We start from the raw sequence: 21426 nt of genomic DNA, 5'->3' as shown, positions 1-21426 counted from the left end.
GGCCTCCTCCCGCCTTTCCTCGTCCTCCGCTGGGTAGGCGTGCCATGTTAGCCTCTCCTCGTAGAAGGCGATCACGATCTGAGGACACTTGATGTTGGCCTCCTTGGCGAGCACGAGATCGGCTTCATCCGAGTCCTTCCTGTGAGGGGTGCAGGGTGGGAGCACAAAGACTTTCATTTGTACAGCGCCTTGCACATCCGCCGGTCGCCCCAAAGCACCCCACCGCCAACCAAGTACTGTCGAAGCGCAGTCACTTATCACGCTCAATCTGCGCACAGCAAGCTCCCAGACAGCGAGGGGCTAACGACCCGCGTAATCTGCTGATTGAGGGATCAGGATCGAACCCCAGGACATTGCTCCCTCAGTACTGCCCCTCCGACAGTGCGGCGCTCCCTCAGTACCGCCCCTCCGACAGTGCAGCGCTCCCTCAGTACTGCCCCTCCGACAGTGCGGCGCTCCCTCAGTACCGCCCCTCCGACACTGCGGCGCTCCCTCAGTACTGCCCCTCCGACAGTGCGGCGCTCCCTCAGTACTGCCCCTCCGACAGTGCGGCGCTCCCTCAGTACTGCCCCTCCGACAGTGCGGGGCTCCCTCAGTACTGCCCCTCCGACAGTGCGGCGCTCCCTCAGTACCGCCCCTCCGACAGTGCAGCACTCCCTCAGTACTGCCCCTCCGACAGTGCGGCACTCCCTCAGTACTGCCCCTCCGACAGTGCGGCGCTCCCTCAGTACCGCCCCTCCGACAGTGCGGCGCTCCCTCAGTACCGCCCCTCCGACAGTGCGGCGCTCCCTCAGTACTGCCCCTCCGACAGTGCGGCGCTCCCTCAGTACTGCCCCTCCGACAGTGCGGGGCTCCCTCAGTACTGCCCCTCCGACAGTGCGGCGCTCCCTCAGTACTGCCCCTCCGACAGTGCGGCGCTCCCTCAGTACTGCCCCTCCGACAGTGCGGCGCTCCCTCAGTACTGCCCCTCCGACAGTGCGGCGCTCCCTCAGTACTGCCCCTCCGACAGTGCGGGGCTCCCTCACTACTGCCCCTCCGACAGTGCGGCGCTCCCTCAGTACTGCCCCTCCGACAGTGCGGCGCTCCCTCAGTACTGCCCCTCCGACAGTGCGGCGCTCCCTCAGTACTGCCCCTCCGACAGTGCGGGGCTCCCTCTGTACCGCCCCTCCAACAGTGCGGCACTCCCTCTGTACTGCCCCTCCGACAGTGCGGGGCTCCCTCTGTACCGCCCCTCCAACAGTGCGGCACTCCCTCTGTACTGCCCCTCCGACAGTGCGGCGCTCCCTCAGTACTGCCCCTCCGACAGTGCGGCATTCCCTGGCGCTCCCTCAGTACTGCCCTTCCGACAGTGCGGCACTCCCTCAGTACTGCCCCTCCGACAGTGCGGCACTCCCTCAGTACTGCCCCTCCGACAGTGCGGCACTCCCTCAGCACCCACAGTCATCTGGGGCAGAGAATACCAAAGATTCACCCCCCTCTGAATGAAGAAATTCCTTCTCATCTCAGTCCTAAATGGCCAACCCCTTATCCTGAGACTGTGAGACCCCTGGTTCTAGACTCCCCAGCCCGGGGGGAAACACCCTCCCTGCATCCACTGCTGAAACCCTCATCCGTGCCCCCGTTACCTCCAGACTTGACTATTCCAACGCACTCCTGGCCGGCCTCCCACATTCTACCCGACGTAAACTAGAGGTGATTCAAAACTCAACTGGCCCCGTGTCCCTAACTCACACCGAGTCCCACTCACCCATCACCCACTGTGCTCACTGCCCCGTGTCCTAACTCACACCGAGTCCCACTCACCCATCACCCACTGTGCTCACTGCCCCGTGTCCTAACTCGCACCAAGTCCCGCTCACCCATCACCCCCTGTGCTCACTGACCCCGTGTCCTAACTCGCACCGAGTCCCGCTCACCCATCACCCCCTGTGCTCGCTGACCCCGTGTCCTAACTCGCACCGAGTCCCGCTCACCCATCACCCCCTGTGCTCACTGCCCCGTGTCCTAACTCACACCGAGTCCCACTCACCCATCACCCACTGTGCTCACTGCTCCGTGTCCTAACTCGCACCAAGTCCCGCTCACCCATCACCCACTGTGCTCACTGACCCCGTGTCCTAACTCGCACCGAGTCCCGCTCACCCATCACCCCCTGTGCTCACTGACCCCGTGTCCTAACTCGCACCGAGTCCCGCTCACCCATCACCCCCTGTGCTCGCTGACCCCGTGTCCTAACTCGCACCGAGTCCCGCTCACCCATCACCCCCTGTGCTCGCTGACCCCGTGTCCTAACTCGCACCGAGTCCCGCTCACCCATCACCCCCTGTGCTCACTGCCCCCGTGTCCTAACTCACACCCAGTCCCACTCACCCATCACCCCCTGTGCTCACTGACCTACATTGGCTCTCGGTGAAGCAATGCCTCGATTTCAAAATTCTCCATCCTTTTTTACAAATCCCTCCATGGCCCCCAACACCCCTCCCTATCTCTGTAACCTCCTCCAGCCCCTACACCCCTCCCTATCTCTGTAACCTCCTCCAGCCCCTACACCCCTCCCTATCTCTGTAACCCCCTCCAGCCCCTACACCCCTCCCTATCTCTGTAACCCCCCTCCAGCCCCACAACCCCCCGCGATCTCTGCGCTCCTCTAATTCTGCCCTCCTGACCATCCCTGATTATAATCGCTCCACCATCGGTGGCCGTGCCTTCTGTTGCCTGGGTCCCAAGCTCTTAAATCTGTGTCCCTCTGGTTACCGATCCTCCTGCCACTGGAAACAATTTCTCCCAGAGCCACTCTGCTAAAACCACTCAAGATTTTGAACAACTCTATTCAATCTCCCCTTAACCTTCTCTGCTCCAAGGAGAACCCGACTCCCAGCTTCTCCACATAACTGCAGACTCTTCATCCTTAGTACCGCACAGCACTGCCCCCCAGTCATCAAGATCCACGGCACGGCCCTGGACAACGTGGACCATTTCCCATACCTCGGGACTCTCTTATCAACAAGGGCAGACATTGGCGACGAGATCCAACACCGCCTCCAGTGCGCCAGTGCAGCCTTCGGCCGCCTGAGGAAAAGAGTGTTTGAAGACCAGGCCCTCAAATCCACCACCAAGCTCATGGTCTACAGGGCTGTCGTGATACCCGCCCTCCTGTATGGCTCAGAGACACGGACCGTGTACAGTAGGTATCTCACCCCCAGCTCATGGTCTACAGGGCTGTAGTGATACCCGCCCTCCTGTATGGCCCAGAGACATGGACCATGTACAGTAGACACCTCAAGTCACTGGAGAAATACCACCAACGCTGTCTCCGCAAGATCCGACAAATCCCCCGGGAGGACAGACGCACCAACGTTAGCGTCCTCGACCAGGCCAACATCCCCAGCATCGAAGCACTGACCACACTCGACCAGCTCCGCTGGGCAGGGCCACATTGTCCGCATGGTCCCCCAGACACGAGACTCCCCAAAGCAAGCGCTCTACTCGGAACTCCTTCACGGGCAAACGGGCCAAAGGTGGGGCAGAGGAAACGTTACAAGGGACCACCCTCAAAGCCTCCCTGATAAAGTGCAACATCCCCACCGACACCTGGGAGTCCCTGGGCCCAAAGACCAGTCCGCCCTAAGTGGAGGGAGTGCATCCGGGAGGGCGCTGAGCACCTCGAGTCTGGTCGCCGAGAGCGTGCAGAAACCAAGTGCAGGCAGCGGAAGGAGCGTGCGGCAAACCAGTCCCACCCTCCCCTTCCCTCAACGTCTATCTGTCCCACCTGTGACAGGGACTGTGGGTCCCGTATTGGGCTGTTCAGTCGCCTAAGGACTCATGTTAGTGTGGAAGCAAGTCTTCCTCGATTCCGAGGGACTGCCGATGATCGAGTAAATCAGTGCTGTACCCTCGATAGCTTGTCTAAAGTGTGGTGCCCAGAATTGGGACAGTCCGGCAGCATTTTGCAACAAAAGGTGTTGCATGAACCCCCTTGCTTGTGCACTCTCTGCTTCTATTTATAAAGCCAAGGCTGCAGTGTGCAAAACAAAAGCAGCTGTATAAACATGTCCTGCCGCTTGAAAAGATTTATGTACATACCAGAGGGAGTGGTTGAGTCGAAAAGTATCGATGCATTTAACAGGAAGCTAGATAAGAATACGAGGGAGCGGGGCAAGAAAGGAATAGAGGGATATAGTGAGAGAGAGTTAGATAATAACTTATATCGGGCCTTTCCAACGCCCTAAGGCACTTCACGGCAGTGTTCCCAGACGAAACAGAAACGAGACACCAAGCCACAAAAGAAGAAATTAGCGCAGATAACCAAATGCTTGGTTAAAGAGGTCGGTTTTAAGGAGCGTCTTGAAGGGGAGAGAGAGAGAGAGAGAGAGAGGCGGAGAGGTTTAGGGAGGGAGTTCCAGAGCTTGGGGCCCCAGGCAACAGAAGGCACGGCCACCGATGGTGGAGTGATTATAATCAGGGATGGTCAAGAGGGCAGAATTAGAGGAGTGCAGAGATCTCGGGGGGTTGTGGGGCTGGAGGGGGGTTACAGAGATAGGGAGGGGTGTAGGGGGCTGGAGGAGGGTACAGAGATAGGGAGGGGTGTAGGGGCTGGAGGAGGTTACAGAGATAGGGAGGGGTGTAGGGGCTGGAGGTTACAGAGATAGGGAGGGGTGTAGGGGGCTGGAGGAGGGTACAGAGATAGGGAGGGGTGTAGGGGTTGGAGGTTACAGAGATAGGGAGGGGTGTAGGGGCTGAAGGAGTTAACAGAGATAGGGAGGGGTGTAGGGTTTGGAGGTTACAGAGATAGGGAGGGGTGTAGGGGCTGGAGATTACAGAGATAGGGAGGGGTGTAGGGGCTGGAGGGGGTTACAGAGATAGGGAGGGGTGTAGGGGCTGGAGGGGGTTACAGAGATAGGGAGGGGTGTAGGGGCTGGAGGGGGTTACAGAGATTAGGGGGTGTAGGGGCTGGAGGAGGTTACAGAGATAGGGAGGGGTGTAGGGGCTGGAGGTTACAGAGATAGGGAGGGGTGTAGGGGCTGAAGGAGTTAACAGAGATAGGGAGGGGTGTAGGGGCTGGAGGTTACAGAGATAGGGAGGGGTGTAGGGGCTGGAGGTTACAGAGATAGGGAGGGGTGTAGGGGCTGGAGGAGGTTACAGAGATAGGGAGGGGTGTAGGGGCTGGAGGAGGTTACAGAGATAGGGAGGGGTGTAGGGGCTGGAGGAGGTTACAGAGATAGGGAGGGGTGTAGGGGCTGGAGGAGGTTACAGAGATAGGGAGGGGTGTAGGGGCTGAAGGAGTTAACAGAGATAGGAAGGGGTGAGACTCGCGTGGATTTAAAACTGGGATGAGGAGGAATTTCTTCTCTCAGAGGGTTGTAAATCTGTGGAATTCTCTGCCCCAGAGAGCTGTGGAGGCTGGGACATTGAATATATTTAAGGCGGGAGATAGACAGATTTTTGGGCGATAAGGGAGTGAAGGGTTATGGGGAGCGGGCGGGGAAGTGGAGCTGAGTCCATGATCGGATCAGCCATGATCGTATTAAATGGCGGAGCAGGCTCGAGGGGCCGAATGGCCTGCTGCTGCTTTTAAGCGTTGGGAAACATATTAGTCATTGTTATGCTCAGAACAAGGAGCTCGGGAGAAGCCAAGGCCAGACAGGAGTTACCATGGGAATCAGGGGCCCAAGGTTAGCCAGTGGAGATAACCGCCAACAGCTGTGTTGCAAGCCTGTTAGATTGTGAAACTCGTAATGTGAAATAATTGCTGTAATTGTCTGGGCAATGATTTATCACTGTCATAAAGCCAAGTTACAGTAACCTGTGTACTATAAATATATGCAGCAAACTTTGTATCGGGGAGTTAGGAACCTCAGTCAACTTTTTAAAGACTCCTGCTCCCTTGGAAAGTGTGAGGTCATGCACTTCGGCAGAAAAAAAAAATCAAAGAGCAAGTTATTATTTAAATGGAGAAAGATTGCAAAGTGCTGCAGTACAGCGGGACCTGGGGGTTACTTGTGCATGAAACACAAAAGGTTAGTATGCAGGTACAGCAAGTGATCAGGAAGGCCAATGGTGTCTTGGCCTTTATTGCAAAGGGGATGGAGTATAACAGCAGGGAAGTCTTGCTACAGTTATACAGGGTATTGGTGAGGCCACACCTGGAGTACTGCGTGCAGTTTTGCTCTCCGTATTTACGAAAGGATATACTCGCTTTGGAGGCAGTTCAGAGAAGGTTCACTCGGTTGATTCCGGGGATGAGGGGGTTGACTTATGAGGAAAGGTTGAGTGGGTTGGGCCTCTACTCTTTGGAATTCAGAAGAATGAGAGGTGATCTTATAGAAACGTATCAGATTATGAGGGGGCTTGACAAGGTGGATGCAGAGAGGATGTTCCCACTGATGGGGGAGACTAGAACTAGGGGGCATGGTCTTAGAATAAGGGGCTGCCCATTTAAAACTGAGATGAGGAGGAATTTCTTCTCAGAGGGTTGTAAATCTGTGGAATTCTCTGCCCCAGAGAGCTGTGGAGGCTGGGACATTGAATATATTTAAGGTGGAGATAGACAGATTTTTGAGCGATAAGGGAGTGAAGGGTTATGGGGAGCGGGCGGGGAAGTGGAGCTGAGTCCATGATCGGATCAGCCATGATCGTATTAAATGGCGGAGCAGGCTCGAGGGGCCGTATGGCCGACTCCTGCTCCTATTTCTTCTGTTTTTATATGCCCGAATAAAATCTTTACTTGTTCGGACCTTGCAGACATGAGCGGTCATTTCACCGCAACAAACTAGTTGGGCCAAATGGCCGGTTTCTGTGCCATTCTACGTAATACAACTCCTGCTCCAGCGCCCCCTCTAAAACTGTACCATTTAAATTACAAATTATAGCGCGTGCATTTCTGGTCACCACGTTACAGGAAAGATGTGACGTGGCTGAGGAGCTCCTCCCGGAGTCGCGGTGCGGATTCCGTCCACTACGGGGTGCGACGGACGTGATCCGTACGGCGCGACAACTGCGAGAGAAATGCTGGGAACAGCACCAACCATTGTACATGGCCGCCTTTGACCGCACAAAGGCCTTTGACACAGTTAACCCCGAGGGACAATGGAGCGTCCCTCCTGCGTTTCGGCTATCCCCAAAAGTTTGTCGATTGCACTGGAGAGGGTACAGAGGAGATTTACCAGGATGTTGCACTGGAGAGGGTACAGAGGAGATTTACCAGGATGTTGCACTGGAGAGGGTACAGAGGAGATTTACCAGGATGTTGCACTGGAGAGGATACAGAGGAGATTTACCAGGATGTTGCACTGGAGAGGATACAGAGGAGATTTACCAGGATGTTGCACTGGAGAGGGTACAGAGGAGATTTACCAGGATGTTGCACTGGAGAGGGTACAGAGGAGATTTACCAGGATGTTGCACTGGAGAGGGTACAGAGGAGATTTACCAGGATGTTGCACTGGAGAGGGTACAGAGGAGATTTACCAGGATGTTGTACTGGAGAGGGTACAGAGGAGATTTACCAGGATGTTGCACTAGAGAGGGTACAGAGGAGATTTACCAGGATGTTGCACTGGAGAGGGTATAGAGGAGATTTACCAGGATGTTGCCGGGACTGGAGAATTTTAGCGATGAGGAAAGATTGGATAGGCTGGGGTTGTTTTCTTTGGAACAGAGGAGGCTGAGGGGAGACCTGATTGAGGTGTATAAAATGATGAGGGGCCTGGATAGAGTGGATAGGACGGACCTGTTTCCCTTGGCAGAGGGGTCAACAACCAGGGGGCACAGATTGAAAGTAATTGGGGGGAGGTTTAGAGGGGGTTTGAGGGGAAATGTCTTCACCCAGAGGGTGGTGGGGGTCTGGGGTGGAACTCACTGCCTGAAAGGCGGGTAGAGGCAGAAACCCTCACCACATTTGGACGTGCGCTTGAAGTCCCGTAACCTGCAGGGCTACGGACCCAGAGCGGGAAAGTGGGATTAGGCTGTTGCAGTGCAACGTGGATAAATGTGTGAAGTTATCCACTTTGGTGGGAAAAACATAAAGACACAAGTATTATTTAAATGGTGATGGCTTGGGAAGTGTGGATGTACAGAGGGACCTGGGTGTCCCTGTACACCAGTCATTGTAAGCAAACACGCAGGGGCAGCAAGCAGTTAGGAAGGCCAATGGTATATTGGCCTTCATTGCAAGAGGGTTTGAGTACAGGAGCGAGGATGTCTTACTGCAGTTATACAGGGCCCTGGTGAGACCACACCTGGAGTATTGTGAGCAGTTTTGGTCTCCTTACCCAAGGAAGGATATACTTGCCGTAGAGGGAGTGCAGCGAAGGTTCACCAGACTGATTCCTGGGAGGTCAGGACTGCCGTATGAGGAGAGATTGGGTCGACTGGGCCTGTATTCACTGGAGTTTAGAAGAATGAGAGGGGATCTCATTGAAATGTATAAAATTCTGACGGGGTTGGACAGACTGGATGTGGGGAGGATGTTTCCCCGGGGCTGGGAAGTCTAGAACAAGGGGTCACAGTCTCAGGATACGGGGGAGGAAATTTAGGACCGAGATGAGGAGAAACGTTCTCACTCCGAGGGAGGTGAACCTGTGGAATTCTCGACCACAGAAGGCTGTGGAGAACAAGCCACTGAATATATTTAAGAGGGAGATAGAGAGATTTCTGGACACAAAAGGCATCAGGGGGTATGGGGAGACAGCGGGAATATGGTGTTGAGAGAGAGGGTCAGCCATGATCATATTGAATGACGGTGCAGGCTAGAGGGGCCGAATGGCCTACTCCTGCACCTATATTCTCTGTTTCTATGTCTCAGTCACCTGAGAACTCACTTTTAGAGTGGAAGCAAGTCTTCCTCGATTCCGAGGGGCTCCCTACGATGATCTTGGATATTAAGGGAATCGAGGGAGATGGCGATCGGGCGCGAAAGTGGGAGTTGAGGTCGAAGATCAGCCCATGATCTTATTGAATGGCAGAGCAGGCTCGAGGGCCCCCCCCCCCCCCAAGGGCCTCCTCCCGCGCTGTGAGCATTCTATTCAATGATTCGGAGTAGACCAGACATGTGCATTGGTCACAGAGGCGCACTAATCACCTCATTCCACCCTTGTCCCTCAGCCCCTTCCCTCTGATTCACGTCAGATGTCGGAGGGAATCGCTAGTGTGGGGGGAGGGGGGTAATTCCTTAATTAAATGTGGCGGGGGGGAGAGAAAGAGAGAGAGAGAGACACACACAGAGAGAGGCACACAGAGAGACAGAGATTTCTGTTTGTCTGTAATCATATTGATTGTTTAGAAACATAGAAAATAGGTGCAGGAGTAGGCCATTCGGCCCTTCGAGCCTGCACCACCATTCAATATGATCTTGGCTGATCATTCCCTCAGGACCCCATTCCTGCTTTCTCTCCATACCCCCTGATCCCTTTAGCCGTAAGGGCCACATCTAACTCCCTTTTGAATATATCTAACGAACTGGCCCCAACAACTCTCTGTGGTAGAGAATTCCACAGGTTCACAATTCTCTGGGTGAAGAAGTTTCTCCTCATCTCGGTCCTAAATGGCTTACCCCTTACCCTTAGACTGTGACCCCTGGTTCTGGACTTCCCCAACATCGGGAACATTCTTCCTGCATCTAACCTGTCCAGTCCCGTCAGAATTTTATATGTTTCTATGAGATCCCCTCTCATTCTTCTAAACTCCAGTGAATATAAGCCCAGTCGATCCAGTCTTTCTTCATATGTCAGTCCTGCCATCCCGGGAATCAGTCTGGTGAACCTTCGCTGCACTCCCTCAATAGCAAGAATGTCCTTCCTCAGATTAGGAGACCAAAACTACACACAATATTCCAGGTGTGGCCTCACCAAGGCCCTGTACAACTGCAGTAACACCTCCCTTTAGCGTGTAGGTGCGATGTGAATTATCCCCCATTGCATTCTCCACGCACTACAATTGACCTCAACTAGAAATTTATTTAATTTCATCCTAACCTGCCCCCGCAAAGCCCAAGTTTGAGAGGCCTGGATAGAGTGGATAGGACGGACCTGTTTCCCCTTGGCAGAGGGGTCAACAACCAGGGGGCACAGATTGAAAGTAATTGGGGGGAGGTTTAGAGGGGATTTGAGGGGGGGCTTCTTTACGCAGAGGGTTGTGGGGATCTGGAACTCGCTGCCTGGAAGAGTGATGGATGCAGAAACCCTCACCACTTTTAAGAGATGGTTGGATGGGCACTTAAAGTGCAGTGACCCGCAGGGTTACGGACCTGGAGCTGGTCATTGGGATTAGACTGGATGACCTTTTGTTGGACGGTGCAGATATAATGGTAAGTACTGCAGGGAATCGAATACGGCCAGGGTGATCTCCTGGACTAGTGTCGATCGCCTGGATGGGTCGGAGAGGAATTTTCCCAGATTTCTTTCTCCCGAAATTGGCCTGGGTTTTTAATCTGGTTTTTGCCTCTCCCAGGAGATCACATGGCTCCGGTTGGGGTGGAGTGTAGAATGTTTCAGTGCAAGGGGTGTCGCAGTTGTGTGGGGCGGATTGGTCGGGCTGGGTGTTCTTTGCCTTTCCGTCATTGTTCGTGGGTTTATATATAACCTTCAGGGCTGCTGACCGAGGGCCGTGTGTCTCAGTGTCGGCCGGTGGGGACACGATGGGCCGGAATGGCCTCCTTCTGCGCTGTCAATTTCTACCCTTCGTCCGTCTACCAAAGGAGCTCACCATTTCATTAAGAACATCAGCTCTCCACAGGAATCAGTGGCTCCGATAATCTTCTCCGGTTCCAAGCCTCGCTCAAAGCCACGAACACTGTCTTCCTCCTGCGGGGAGGTAAGCGAGAGAGAGAGCATTAGGCCACGGTGGGGAAAAGAGAATTATGTCACGGGAAGACGTAAAAAATTCACTGTTCCCTCGCCTCGACCAGGCCACACCTGGGCACTCCGAAAAATTAGCTTATGTATCGCAACAGCGTGCAATTTATACAAGTTTTTAAAACGGTAGTAAAACGTTCAAAGGCACTTTGCACAAGCGGTAATCAAACAGAAATCTGTCACCGAGCCAGGTCAGGGGTTACGAGGGACAGGTGAGCAAAAGCTTGGTCAGAGGGGTTTTAAAGGAGGAGAGAGCAAGGCAACAACCAGGGGACACAGATTGAAAGTAATTGGGGGGAGGTTTAGAGGGGGTTTGAGGGGAAATGTCTTCACCCAGAGGGTGGTGGGGGTCTGGGGAGGAACTCACGGCCTGAAAGGGGGGTAGAGGCAGAAACCCTCACCACATTTGGACGTGCGCTTGAAGTCCCGCAACCTGCAGGGCTACGGACCGAGAGCGGGAAAGTGGGATTAGGCCGGGATAGCTCTTGGTCGGCCGGAGCGAGGCGGACACGATGGGGATCGAAATGGACTCCGTCCGTGCTGTGAATTTCTGAGAGGTTTAGGGAGAGAATTGCAGAGCTTGGGGCCCAGGCAGCTGAAGGCACGGCCACCGATGGTGGAGCGATGGAAATCGGGAGGGTGCGCAAGAGGGCAGAATCGCAGGAGTGTAGAGATCTCATCGCGGCTGAAGGAGGTTACTGAGATAGGGAGGGGTGTAGGGGCTGGAGGAGGTTACAGAGATAGGGAGGAGTGTAGGTGCTGGAGGAGGTTACAGAGATAGGGAGGGGTGTAGTGGCTGGAGGAGGTTACTGAGATAGGGAGGGGTGTAGGGGCTGGAGGAGGTTACAGAGATAGGGAGGGGTGTAGGGGCTGGAGGAGGTTACAGAGATAGGGAGGGGTGTAGGGGCTGGAAGAGGTTACAGAGATAGGGAGGGGTGTAGGGGCTGGAGGAGGTTACAGAGATAGGGAGGGGTGTAGGGGCTGGAGGAGGTTACAGAGATAGGGAGGGGTGTAGGGGGCTGGAGGAGGTTACAGAGATAGGGAGGGGTGTAGAGGCTGGAGGAGGTTACTGAGATAGGGAGGGGTGTAGGTGCTGGAGGAGGTTACAGATTTAGGGAGGGGTGTAGGGGGCTGGAGGAGGTTACAGAGATAGGGAGGGGTGTAGGGACTGGAGATTACAGAGATCGGGAGGGGTGTAGGGGGCTGGAGGAGGTTACAGAGATAGGGAGGGGTGTCGGGGGCTGGAGGTTACAGAGATAGGGAGGGGTGTAGGGGGCTGGAGGAGGTTACAGATTTAGGGAGGGGTGTAGGGGGCTGGAGGATGTTACAGAGATAGGGAGGGGTGTAGGGACTGGAGATTACAGAGATCGGGAGGGGTGTAGGGGGCTGGAGGAGGTTACAGAGATAGGGAGGGGTGTAGGGGCTGGAGGGGGTTACAGAGATAGGGAGGGGTGTCGGGGGCTGGAGGTTACAGAGATAGGGAGGGGTGTAGGGGGCTGGAGGAGGTTACAGAGATAGGGAGGGGTGTAGGGGCTGGAGGAGATTACAGAGATAGGGAGGGGTGTAGGGGCTGGAGGGGGTTACAGAGATAGGGAGGGGTGTAGGGGGCTGGAGGAGGTTACAGAGATAGGGAGCGGGGGACAGCTCTTGTGATCGGGAGTGGTGTGAGGAAGATTCGATGGTAACTTTCACAAAGAGGAACTGGACAAATTGTGTGGGATAGGCAGGAGTGTGCAGATGGGAAAGCAAGATCTAATTGTGGATCGGACACGAGCACGACGGGCCGAAGGGAGCCCGTGGCCATTCGGTGAAATTTCAGGAGCGGCGCTCAGACAATTCCCGGGGAATGAAATGGCCCCGCCCCAGACGGGGAACGTTCGGGAGATACATCCGCTGCCACACCCCCACAGCGGCCGAACAGAGACAAACCTCCTTCTTCCTTTTGGTCCTGGGCTCATCGTTGCCGTTGACGATGGACGACTTCCGCTTCACGCTGTCCGGCTTGTCCTTGGAACCCGCCCCATCCTCCTTGTCCTTGTTGTAGGTTTTCAGGAATTCCCCGATCAGTTCCGGGCAGTCCAGATTCTTCTCCGGCTCCCACGTATTGTCATCCCTGTCGCAAAAATAATAATTTTTTTAAATAATTGAGGTGGACGCTCCCACTGCTGGAACTCTGAGGGAGAGCCGCACTGTCGGAGGGGCAGTACTGAGGGAGCACCGCACTGTCGGAGGGGCAGTACTGAGGGAGCCCCGCACTGTCGGAGGGGCAGTACTGAGGGAGCACCGCACTGTCGGAGGGGCAGTACTGAGGGAGAGCCGCACTGTCGGAGGGGCAGTACTGAGGGAGCACCGCACTGTCGGAGGGGCAGTACTGAGGGAGCACCGCACTGTCGGAGGGGCAGTACTGAGGGAGTGACGCACTGTCGGAGGGGCAGTACTGAGGGAGCACCGCACTGTCGGAGGGGCGGTACTGAGGGAGCACCGCACTGTCGGAGGGGCAGTACTGAGGGAGCACCGTACTGCGCTGTCGGAGGGGCGGTACTGAGGGAGCGCCGTACTGCGCTGTCGGAGGGGCGGTACTGAGGGAGCGCCGCACTGTCGGAGGGGCGGTACTGAGGGAGCGCCGTACTGTCGGAGGGGCAGTACTGAGGGAGCGCCGTACTGCGCTGTCGGAGGGGCGGTACTGAGGGAGCGCCGTACTGCGCTGTCGGAGGGGCGGTACTGAGGGAGCGCCGTACTGCGCTGTCGGAGGGGCGGTACTGAGGGAGCGCCGTACTGCGCTGTCGGAGGGGCGGTACTGAGGGAGCGCCGCGCTGTCGGAGTTGGCAGCTTTTCCCCCGCGGCCACCAATTCTCACGGGAGCGGGACTTACTCGGAGAAGCCTTTCCACTTGAGCAGGAACTCCACTCGACCCCTCACCACTCGTCGATCCAGCACCCGCTCCACCACATATTCCTCCTCCTCAGAGGAGACATCGTCCGATTTCCTTTTGACTTTCTTTCCCATTCTGTCGGTTTGCAAAAGGCCAAGCAAAGGGTAGCTCTGAAAATCCTGTTAGAGAGAGAGAGAGAGAGAGAGAGAAACTCGGTAAGGCCATCGATCCAACACCTGGGAGTTACACACTCGCCGAAACTCTGGCAGACCTGCAAGGGGACCGAGCGGCTTGGGATGTTTTCCGATTGAGCGCTGCACCGCCTCATCCCACTCCCTCTTCTCCCCCACTCTCCCTCTCCCTCTCCCCCCCCCTCTCCCGAAGATTCATGCCCATTTAATAAGATCGTGGTGTACCCCGACCTGTATGAGAACACCACCGCGGAACCCTGGAACATCGTGGGTGAAGGTGCGGTGAACAAGTGTACAGGGCCCAGGAGAGGCGAGGGCCCAGGGGCAGCACGGACCAGCCCACACTGTGCGATGTGTGCGCGCGCACTGGGTCCGTGCAGCAGTCGTCCTGGTTAACCCTTGCCACTGCACCGAGACCTCGCTCTGTCAAGCCCCGTGTGGTGGCTGGTGTGCAACGGTCACCCCACGTTAAAACAATCCACCCACAGGCATCTTCCACCCCTTGGGAGTTCAGGACTGGAATATCGGGCCCTTCATTGAAACATCTGCAAACTCATCCCTTTTGATGTGGAGGCAAGTCATCTTCGTTCGAGGGACCGTCTACAATGATGCATAGAGGTAGGTTTTAGGGATGCTCTTAAAAAGCAGGAGAAGGGGAGGCGCGGGGTGGTTTAAGGGAGGGAATTCCAGAGTTTGGGACCCAGGCAGCAGAAGGCACGGCCGCCAATGGTGGGGGTGGGGGGGGGGTGGGCAGCGAGGAGGGATTTGAACACAAGGATACAGAGGAGGATAGCAAAAGACTTCAGGAGGACACAGACAGGCTGGTGAAACGGGCGGGCACTTGGCAGATGAAATTCAACACAGAAAAAGGTGAAGTTATACATTTTGGTAGAAAGAACGAGGAGATATAAACTGACGGGTACAATCCGAAAGGGGGTGCATGAACAGAGAGAGCTGGTGTTGGTGTGTGCACAGATCGTTGAAGGTGACAAGGCAGGTTTAGAAAGCAGTTAAAGCTTCATAAATAGAGGCATAGAGCACAAACACAAGGACGTTATGATGAACCTGTATAAAACACACGTTCGGCCTCAACCGGAGTATTGTGTCCAATTCCGGGCACCGCACTTTAGGGAGGGTGTGAAGGGCCTCAGAGAGGGTGCCGAGGGAGATTGACCAGAATGGTCCCAGGGGGGGATGAGGGACCTCAGTGACGTGGGGAGACTTTGGAGAAGCCGGGTTTGTTCTCCTTGGGAGTAGAGAGGTTAAGAGGAGATTTGATCGAGGTGTTCACAATCACGAGGGATCTGAGCAGAGTAGATCCGAGAGAAACGGTTCCCATCGGTACACAAGAACATAAGAATTAGGAACAGGAGGAGGCCATCTAGCCCCTCGAGCCTGCTCCGCCGTTCAACAAGATCATGGCTGATCTGGCCGTGGACTCAGCTCCACTTACCCGCCCGCTCCCCGTAACCCTTAATTCCCTTATTGGTTAAAAATCTATCTATCTGTGACTTGAATACATTCAATGAGCTAGCCTCAACTGCTTCCTTGGGCAGAGAATTCCACAGATTCACAACCCTCTGGGAGAAGAAATTCCTTCTCAACTCGGTTTTAAATTGGCTCCCCCGTATTTTGAGGCTGTGCCCCCTAGTTCTAGTCTCCCCGACCAGTGGAAACAACCTCTCTGCCTCTATCTTGTCTATCCCTTTCATGATTTTAAATGTTTCTATAAGATCACCCCTCATCCTTCTGAACTCCAACGAGTAAAGACCCAGTCTACTCAATCTATCATCATAAGGTAACCCCCTCATCTCCGGAATCAGCCGAGTGAATCGTCTCTGTACCCCCTCCAAAGCTAGTATATCCTTCCTTAAGTAAGGTGACCAAAACTGCACGCAGTACTCCAGGTGCGGCCTCACCAATACCCTGTACAGTTGCAGCAGGACCTCCCTGCTTTTGTACTCCATCCCTCTCGCAATGAAGGCCAACATCCCATTCGCCTTCCTGATTACCTGCTGCACCTGCAAACTAACTTTTGGTCAGTCGTTGGTGTGCGTCAGCGCCCAGCTCGTGACTTTCCGTCTGCAGACCCTGCAGAGATACCTTTACGTCGAGCCCCCTCCTAGGTGGTGCGCTCTGGCGACATATTTCTTCCGCCAGCAGCGCGACCTCAATTATGACACGCAGCTCCTGTTTGTGAACTTGGGGGGTGTCAGGACCGCCCTCCGGGAGCTGCCCGTCTTTTACAGGGACCTCATCAGGGTCTGGAACAAAGTCTCCACCAAGCGCAGCTCTCCACCGGCTGGAGTGGCGGCTGTCCTGCAGAAGCCGCTGCTCGGGAATCCGTACCTCCACGACCGAGGTTTTATGTGGCGGTCGGAAGAGAGGGCTGTGGCTGGTGAGGTGACCAGGGTCAGGGACCTGCTCGATGGCGGAGGAGCGGGCTGGATGGTGCCAGACACGCTGGCGCGGCGCCTAAATTCTGCCAACGTCCGCCACGCGGCCGATGCCATCGAGTCGCTAAAAACAGCTCTGGGCCCTGACTCCGTTAGGTGCATCGAGGAGGATCAAGCACGTGGGGAGATCCCGTCCGAACTGACCCCCGTCCGGACGGAATTCCTCATCGGCGCCAAACCCCGGAACCTCCCTCGGGGGCCGGCGCCTTACAACTTGAGCCGCCTCGGGGAAATCCCCTCCGTGCCTTTCAGTTCCGCGCGGAGGGGTTTCTTGTACGGGCTGCTCCTGCACACTCTCAACTTTGCCATCCTCGCCTGCCGTCCGGACACGCCATGGCGTACCATCTTGCCGTCCGGAGGAGGCGGGGGTCCCCGATGGAGGGCACTCTACGCAGGGGTCCTCCCACTATTCATCGGGGACTTGGCCTGGAGGGTGGTGCACGGAGCAGTGCCGTGCAATAAATTTTTAAGCCGGTTCACGGACTCCCAGGCCGCCTGCAATTTCTGCGGTCTGGAGGAGTCCGTGTTCCATGTTTTTATAGAGTGCACGAGGTTGCAGCCCCTGTTCCATTATTTGAAGGGGCTGCTCCTGAAATTCTGGCTGCACTTCAGTCCCACTCTCCTGATCTTTGGGCACCCTGTGCGGAGGGGAGCGGGTAGGTCCGAGGGCCTCCTCGTAGGACTGCTCCTGGGCACGGCCAAGGGTGCCATCAGCCGGTCCAGGCAGCGGGCGGTCGAGGGGGTCGTTCAACCCGACTGCCTGCCTCTCTTCCGCTCTTACATCCGAGCCAGGGTGTCCTTGGAGATGGAGCACGCGGTGTCCACCGGTACGCTCGCGGCCTTCCGCGAGAGGTGGGCACCGGAGGGACTGGAGTGCATCATCACGCCCGGCAACCAAATTTTAATTTGATTTTACGTTTTAAAGTTTAATTTGTTTTAATTGCCGGTGCTTTTAGTGTCCCCCTCTCCTTTTATAGGGGGCACTGGGGAAAAAATTGTGATTTTAGTGCCCAAAAAAAAAAAGAAAAACACAAAAAAAAAAGGAAAAAAAGGGCCTTGTAAATGTCTGGTGTGTCACCCAGGTCGGGTGGCACGGTTTAATGTTTTATGTTTTGCAAGTAGACTCTAAAAGAGTTTCATGCACAAGGACCCCCAGGTCCCTCTGCACCGCAGCATGTTGTAATTTCTCCCCATTCAAATAATATTCCCTTTTACTGTTTTTTTCCCCCAAGGTGGATGACCTCACACTTTCCGACATTGTATTCCATCTGCCAAACCTTAGCCCATTCGCTTAACCTATCTAAATCTCTTTGCTGCCTCTCTGTGTCCTCTACACAACCCGCTTTCCCACTAATCTTTGTGTCAATCTGCAAATTTTGTTACACTGCACTCTGTCTCCTCTTCCAGGTCATCTATGTATATTGTAAACAGTTGTGAACGGTAAGTAGCTGAAAGAAAATAATTCACAGGGCTACGGGGAAAGGGCGGGGGAGAGTGAGTCCGGCTGAAGACTCCTTCCAGTCTGCGACCAGTCGACGATTCACAGGATGAGAATTTGCAACCCCAAGGCACTGCCGGACAGGAAGCCAAATGCAAGTCAAAGCGAGCACAGGGGGCAGCAGGGGTGATGGGTGAACGGGACTCGGCCCGAGTTAGAGGACAGGGTGCAGGGCAGCAAGAGTTTTGGATGAGCGGAGGGTCGAATAATAACAGCAGTGTTACAAGACAAAACAGACTAATTTGAAATGGAGCCACAGAAGAAGAAATTAGGTGTCCAATAACTTGGTGAGAGGAAGATTTTAAGGAGCGTTGAAAAAAAGGAGGTGGAGAGGTTTAGGGAGGGAGTTCCAGAGCTTGGGGCCCCAGGCAACAGAAGGCACGGCCACCGATGGTGGAGCGATTATAATCAGGGATGGTCAGGAGGGCAGAATTAGAGGAGTGCAGAGATCTCGGGGGGTTGTAGGGCTGGAGGGGATTACAGAGATAGGGAGGGGTGTAGGGGCTGGAGGTTACAGAGATAGGGAGGGGTGTAGGGGCTGGAGGGGGTTACAGAGATAGGGAGGGGTGTAGGGGCTAGAGGGGGTTACAGAGATAGGGAGGGTGTAGGGGCTGGAGGAGGTTACAGAGATAGGGAGGGTGTAGGGGCTGGAGGGGGTTACAGAGATAGGGAGGGGTGTAGGGGCTGGAGGGGGTTACAGAGATAGGGAGGGGTGTAGGGGCTGGAGGAGGTTACAGAGATAGGGAGGGGTGTAGGGGCTGGAGGAGGTTACAGAGATAGGGAGGGGTGTAGGGGGCTGGAGGGGGTGACAGAGATAGGGAGGGGTGTAGGGGGCTGGAGGGGGTTACAGAGATAGGGAGGGGGTGAGGGCCATGGAGGGATTTGTAAACAAGGATGAGAAATTTGAAATCGAGGCGTCGCTTAACCGGGAGTTAACGTAGGTCTGCGAACACACGGAGTGATGGGTGAACGGGTTTCGGTGGGAGCGCTGCACTGTCGGAGGGACGGCACTGAGGGGGAGCCGCACTATCGGAGGGGCAGTCTTTCAGACGAGACGTTAAACCGAGGCCCCGTCTGCTCTCTCAGGTGTACATAAAAGATCCTGTGACTACTATTTGGAAGAAGAGCAGGGGGCGTTCTCCCCGGTGTCGTGGGGCCAATATTTATCCCTCAATCAACATCACTAAAACAGATGATCCGGGTCATTATCACATTGCTGTGTGTGGGAGCTTGCTGTGCGCAAACTGGCGTTTCCCACATTACAACAGTGAGCACACTCCCAAAGAACTTCATTGGCTGTAAAGCGCTTTGAGACTTCCCGGTGGTCGTGAAAGGCGCTATACAAATACAAGTCTTTCTATTTCAAGCAGAGAAGGTCGAGAGGAGATTTGATCGAGGGGTTCACAATCACGAGGGACCTGGACAGAGTCGATCGAGAAACCGTTCCCATTGGGGGAAGGGTTGGGAACCAGAGGACACAGATTTAAGGCGATTGGCAGAGGGTCCGAAGGCAATATGAGGAAAAACCTGTTTTCCGCAGCGAGTGGTTAGGATCTGGAATGCGTTGCCCGAGAGGGTGGGGTAGGCAGACTCAATCTCAGCTTTCAAACGTGAGTTGGATCAGTAGCTGAAGGATAAATATTCACAGGGCTCCGGGGAAAGGGCGGGGGAGTGGAACTGGCTGAGGTGCTCCTGCAGAGAGCCGGCACGGGCTCGACAGGCCGAATGGCCCTCTGTGCTGTCACCGTTCTATCAACATGTCCCAAGCTGCTTCACCAGATCGATTATGAAACAAAATTGGACAGAGAGCCACAGAACTAGGGCAATTACGACAGGCGACCAAAAGCCTGATCACAGAGGTACGTTTTAAGGAGAGGTTTAGGGAGAGAATTCCAGAGCTTGGGGCTGCTGAACACACGGCCTCCAATGCCGCGAGTTACGGAAAGCAGGGATGAGCAAACAAGAGATCTCAGAACTGCAGCGAACCAACCACAAACAGCAACGTGATCAACAGCACAGCAAGCGCTCTACTCGGAACTCCTTCACGGGCAAACGAGCCAAAGGTGGGCAGAGGAAACGTTACAAGGGACCACCCTGAAAGCCTCCCTGATAAAGTGCAACATCCCCACCGACACCTGGGAGTCCCTGGGCCCAAAGACCAGTCCGCCCTAAGTGGAGGGAGTGCATCCGGGAGGTGCTGAGCACCTCGAGTCTCGTCGCCGAGAGCGTGCAGAAACCAAGCGCAGGCAGCGGAAGGAGCGTGCGGCAAACCAGTCCCACCCTCCCCTTCCCTCAACCACTATCTGTCCCACCTGTGACAGGGACTGTGGTTCCTGTATTGGGCTGTTCAGCCACCTCAGGACTCGTGTTTCGAGTGGAAGCAAGTCTTCCTCGATTCCGAGGGACTGCCTATGATGATGATTCATAAACATTTACTGCGCGGACGGAGGTAATTTCGTCCCATCGTGTCCGTGCCGGCCGACCAAGAGCTATCCCGGCCTAATCCCACTTTCCCGCTCTGGGTCCGTAGCCCTGCAGGTTACGGGACTTCAAGCGCACGTCCAAATGTGGTGAGGGTTTCTGCCTCTACCACCCTTTCAGGCAGCGAGTTCCGCCCCAGACTCCCACCACCCTCTGGGTGAAGACATTTCACCTCAAATCACCTCTAAACATTACCCTTTGCTTCCAGCCTTTGAGCCAATTTTGGATCCAACTTGCCACTGTGCCCTGGATCCCATGGGCTTTTACTTTTGGTGACCAATCTGCCATGTGGGACCTTATCAAAAACCTTGCTAAAGTCCATATATACTGCATCGTACACACTGCCCTCGTCGACCCTCCTGGTTACCTCCTCAAAAAATTCAAATCAAAGTTTGACATTCCCGTAACAAATCCGTGTCTTTCCAAATGAAGATTTATCCTGTCCCTCAGAATTTTTTCCAATAATTTTCCCACCAGCGAGGTTAGGCTGACTGGCCTGTAATTACTCGGTCTATCCCTTTCTCCCTTCTTAAACCAACATCACAGATGGGCCCTCGAACGAGGATGCACGCTTCCACGAGTTCATAGATGTTTCAATGAAGGACCCGATGTTCCAGTCCTGAACTCCAATTGAGGGGGGGGGGGGGGGTGTGGGAGATGTCGGTGCGTGGATTTTTTTAACCTGTGGTGACCGCTGCACACCAGCCACCACACGGGCTTGACAGAGCTCACTATCATCACAGGCAGTCCCTCGGAATCGAGGAAGACTTGCTTCCACTCTAAACACGAGTCCTGCGGTGGCTGAACAGTCCAATACGGGAACCACAGTCCCTGTCACAGGTGGGACAGACAGACGTTGAGGGAAGGGGAGGGTGGGACTGGTTTGCCACACGCTCCTTCCGCTGCCTGCGCTTGGTTTCTGCACGCTCTCGGCGACGAGACTCGAGGTGCTCAGCGCCCTCCCGGATGCACTCCCTCCACTTAGGGCGGACTGGTCTTTGGGCCAGGGACTCCCAGGTGTCGGTGGGGATGTTGCACTTTATCAGGGAGGCTTTGAGGGTGGTCCCTTGTAACGTTT

At 55.1% G+C, this 21426-nt stretch overlaps 1 protein-coding gene across 1 annotated transcript in view; it reads right to left on the bottom strand.

Moving 5' to 3' along the window:
• Positions 1 to 21426, bottom strand: part of LOC139254778 (chromobox protein homolog 5-like) — a 43206-nt gene that overhangs the window by 15130 nt on the left and 6650 nt on the right. Inside the window, exons 2-5 of the mRNA XM_070873799.1 lie at positions 13723 to 13901; positions 12780 to 12963; positions 10702 to 10799; positions 4 to 139 (exon numbers count right to left, since the gene is read on the bottom strand). Coding sequence (XP_070729900.1) covers positions 4 to 139; positions 10702 to 10799; positions 12780 to 12963; positions 13723 to 13856 — 552 coding nt within the window. The 5' untranslated portion in view covers positions 13857 to 13901. The remainder of the gene's footprint in view (positions 1 to 3; positions 140 to 10701; positions 10800 to 12779; positions 12964 to 13722; positions 13902 to 21426) is intronic.

This window comes from Pristiophorus japonicus, unplaced genomic scaffold, assembly GCF_044704955.1.
Source record: "Pristiophorus japonicus isolate sPriJap1 unplaced genomic scaffold, sPriJap1.hap1 HAP1_SCAFFOLD_573, whole genome shotgun sequence".
In the NCBI taxonomy this organism is placed as follows: Eukaryota; Metazoa; Chordata; class Chondrichthyes; family Pristiophoridae; genus Pristiophorus; species Pristiophorus japonicus.
Note: the sequence above shows the minus strand (reverse complement) of the source record. Positions and strands in the feature narration are given on the sequence as shown.